Source organism: Apis dorsata, unplaced genomic scaffold (assembly GCF_000469605.1).
Source record: "Apis dorsata unplaced genomic scaffold, Apis dorsata 1.3 scaffold_92, whole genome shotgun sequence".
NCBI lineage: Eukaryota > Metazoa > Arthropoda > Insecta > Hymenoptera > Apidae > Apis > Apis dorsata.
This window is the reverse complement of record NW_006263390.1, coordinates 877,412-879,305: the sequence shown is the minus strand read 5'-3', so window position 1 is coordinate 879,305 and position 1,894 is coordinate 877,412. Positions and strand designations below refer to the sequence as shown.

Genomic DNA, 1,894 nt, shown 5'->3' with positions numbered 1-1,894 from the left:
TTTTTTTTTTTTTTTTTTTTTTTTTTTTTTTTTTTTTTTTTTTTTTTTTTTTTTTTTTTTTAACTTTTCTCCCCCCCCCATTACATTCGTCCACACGTTAACACTTATGCATCTGCCTTCTCTCTCTTTCTCTCTCTCTCTCTTTCTCGCTCCGTCCATATAGAAATAGAGCTTTGTAAAGTGGAGAAGAGGTACAGGTTAAATCCAGATCCACCGGAAGTACCTTTGGAGACGGAACAAGTGGTAGAATCTGTATTACCAATACCGCGGGAACATCCGGACGTATTACTCCATACACCAGATTTCGAGCCGAAAGTTGGTTTTCTCAGGACTATAGGCCTTGATATAATGCCTCCGAACAGGAGAGATGGTAAATATTAAAAAGTATATTTATACGCTTGATCGATCGAAAAATGATTCGATAATTAAATTCATTTAATTATACAGAGGCAGAAGTAACGTGGCAATACGTTCTGCAAGATCGTAAGAAACGGAAATGTTCCAATTCCGTGACTGCGTATTGCGAAAGAATTGCCAGGGCGTATTCGAAGAATCCACCAACATTGCCTAAACCGCCGCAAAAGATGAGGCTTTTGGATAGAGTAAAAGTGAAACAAATTCCAGAACGACCACCGCCTCTACCACCTTTGGTTCCAAACATTGTCTCGATGGGTTATCCCTCTTTGCCTATGCCCGGTGAAAATGGGGTGAAACAACATTGCAAGATTATGGATATGAAGATCATGGATGAGAACATGGATGTAGATTACGTGGATGGAAAGAAAGAAAGACCTAAATGGACTGGCATCGAGGACATCATCCTTGCTTATAGCGAATATTCCAAAGGTATGAAATCATTTCGCTTTAATAGAAAACCATTAAATGTCAAACCCATTGATTGTTATACAATCTTTTATTTTTTTCTTTTTTTTTCTTCTCATTTCAGAAAAAGCATTGGAAAAGAAAATTTTGACGAGCGAAACATCAAAATTGGTGGCACAATCGAACAACTTACGTTCCGAGACCATTCATCTAGAGCGGAGGATATACGAACTTTTATCCGCGAGAACAGCTCTTGATTCGGAAAGGCGAATGTTGAGCGAGAAAATCGAAAGGATTAACGCACTTGTTAGGAACCTTAGGTAGCGATGCGTAACGCACAACACGGAAACTCATTCATCTGTGATATTATCGAAGGGTTAAGGGTCGTTAGCATACCAATACCAAATATAAAATCTTACAATTATATTTAGACAAGCGAAAATTCGATGAAACAATTTTATTGACCAATTGTTAAACAACCTTTCGGTTTTAATGACCAAATGGATACCACGAAATGATGTTATACATATAATGCAGAATATAAAATTGCAATAGCAACGGATTGATACTACGATCGGTCGTGAAGCACACCTTTATATTTCGTAAATGATCCTCATATCAACACAACGTATGAGACGAGTGTGTAAGAAGATTATAAAAATTATATCTAAATATACATGCACTTCTTAGTTCACGACTGAAGTTAGTTAACAAAGATTTTATAGTTTTAACTAACGGCTCTTAGACTCTAAACTATAAATAATTGTAATTTGTATCATAATATTTTAATGAAAAATAGACAAATCGTATAACTTATTTTATTCTGCGTAATGTGGACTCTATGTCAGATAATAACTTGAAACAATATGATATGTCATGAATTTGTATATGAATCGATCGTTAATATTATCTGGTGTAAAAGAGAGGGGACAACTAATCGCGACGTTGAATCGGTTTATTGATAATCGAAAAGTTACTCCAATATATAGACTGTAACTTTCTTTTTCATTTTGCATCCTAAATGGGAATAGTGTACGTGAACTCTGTGTTAACAAAAATTTTAAAATACATT

At 35.2% G+C, this 1,894-nt stretch overlaps 1 protein-coding gene across 1 annotated transcript in view; it reads left to right on the top strand.

Annotated features, from left to right (window-relative positions):
* Nucleotides 1-1,808, top strand: part of LOC102675399 — a 53,892-nt gene extending 52,084 nt beyond the window's left edge. Inside the window, exons 14-16 of the mRNA XM_006611822.2 lie at nucleotides 164-370; nucleotides 448-846; nucleotides 947-1,808. Of these exons, the coding sequence (XP_006611885.1) occupies nucleotides 164-370; nucleotides 448-846; nucleotides 947-1,146 (806 nt within the window). The 3' untranslated portion in view covers nucleotides 1,147-1,808. The remainder of the gene's footprint in view (nucleotides 1-163; nucleotides 371-447; nucleotides 847-946) is intronic.
* Nucleotides 1,809-1,894: the final 86 nt, after the last annotated feature.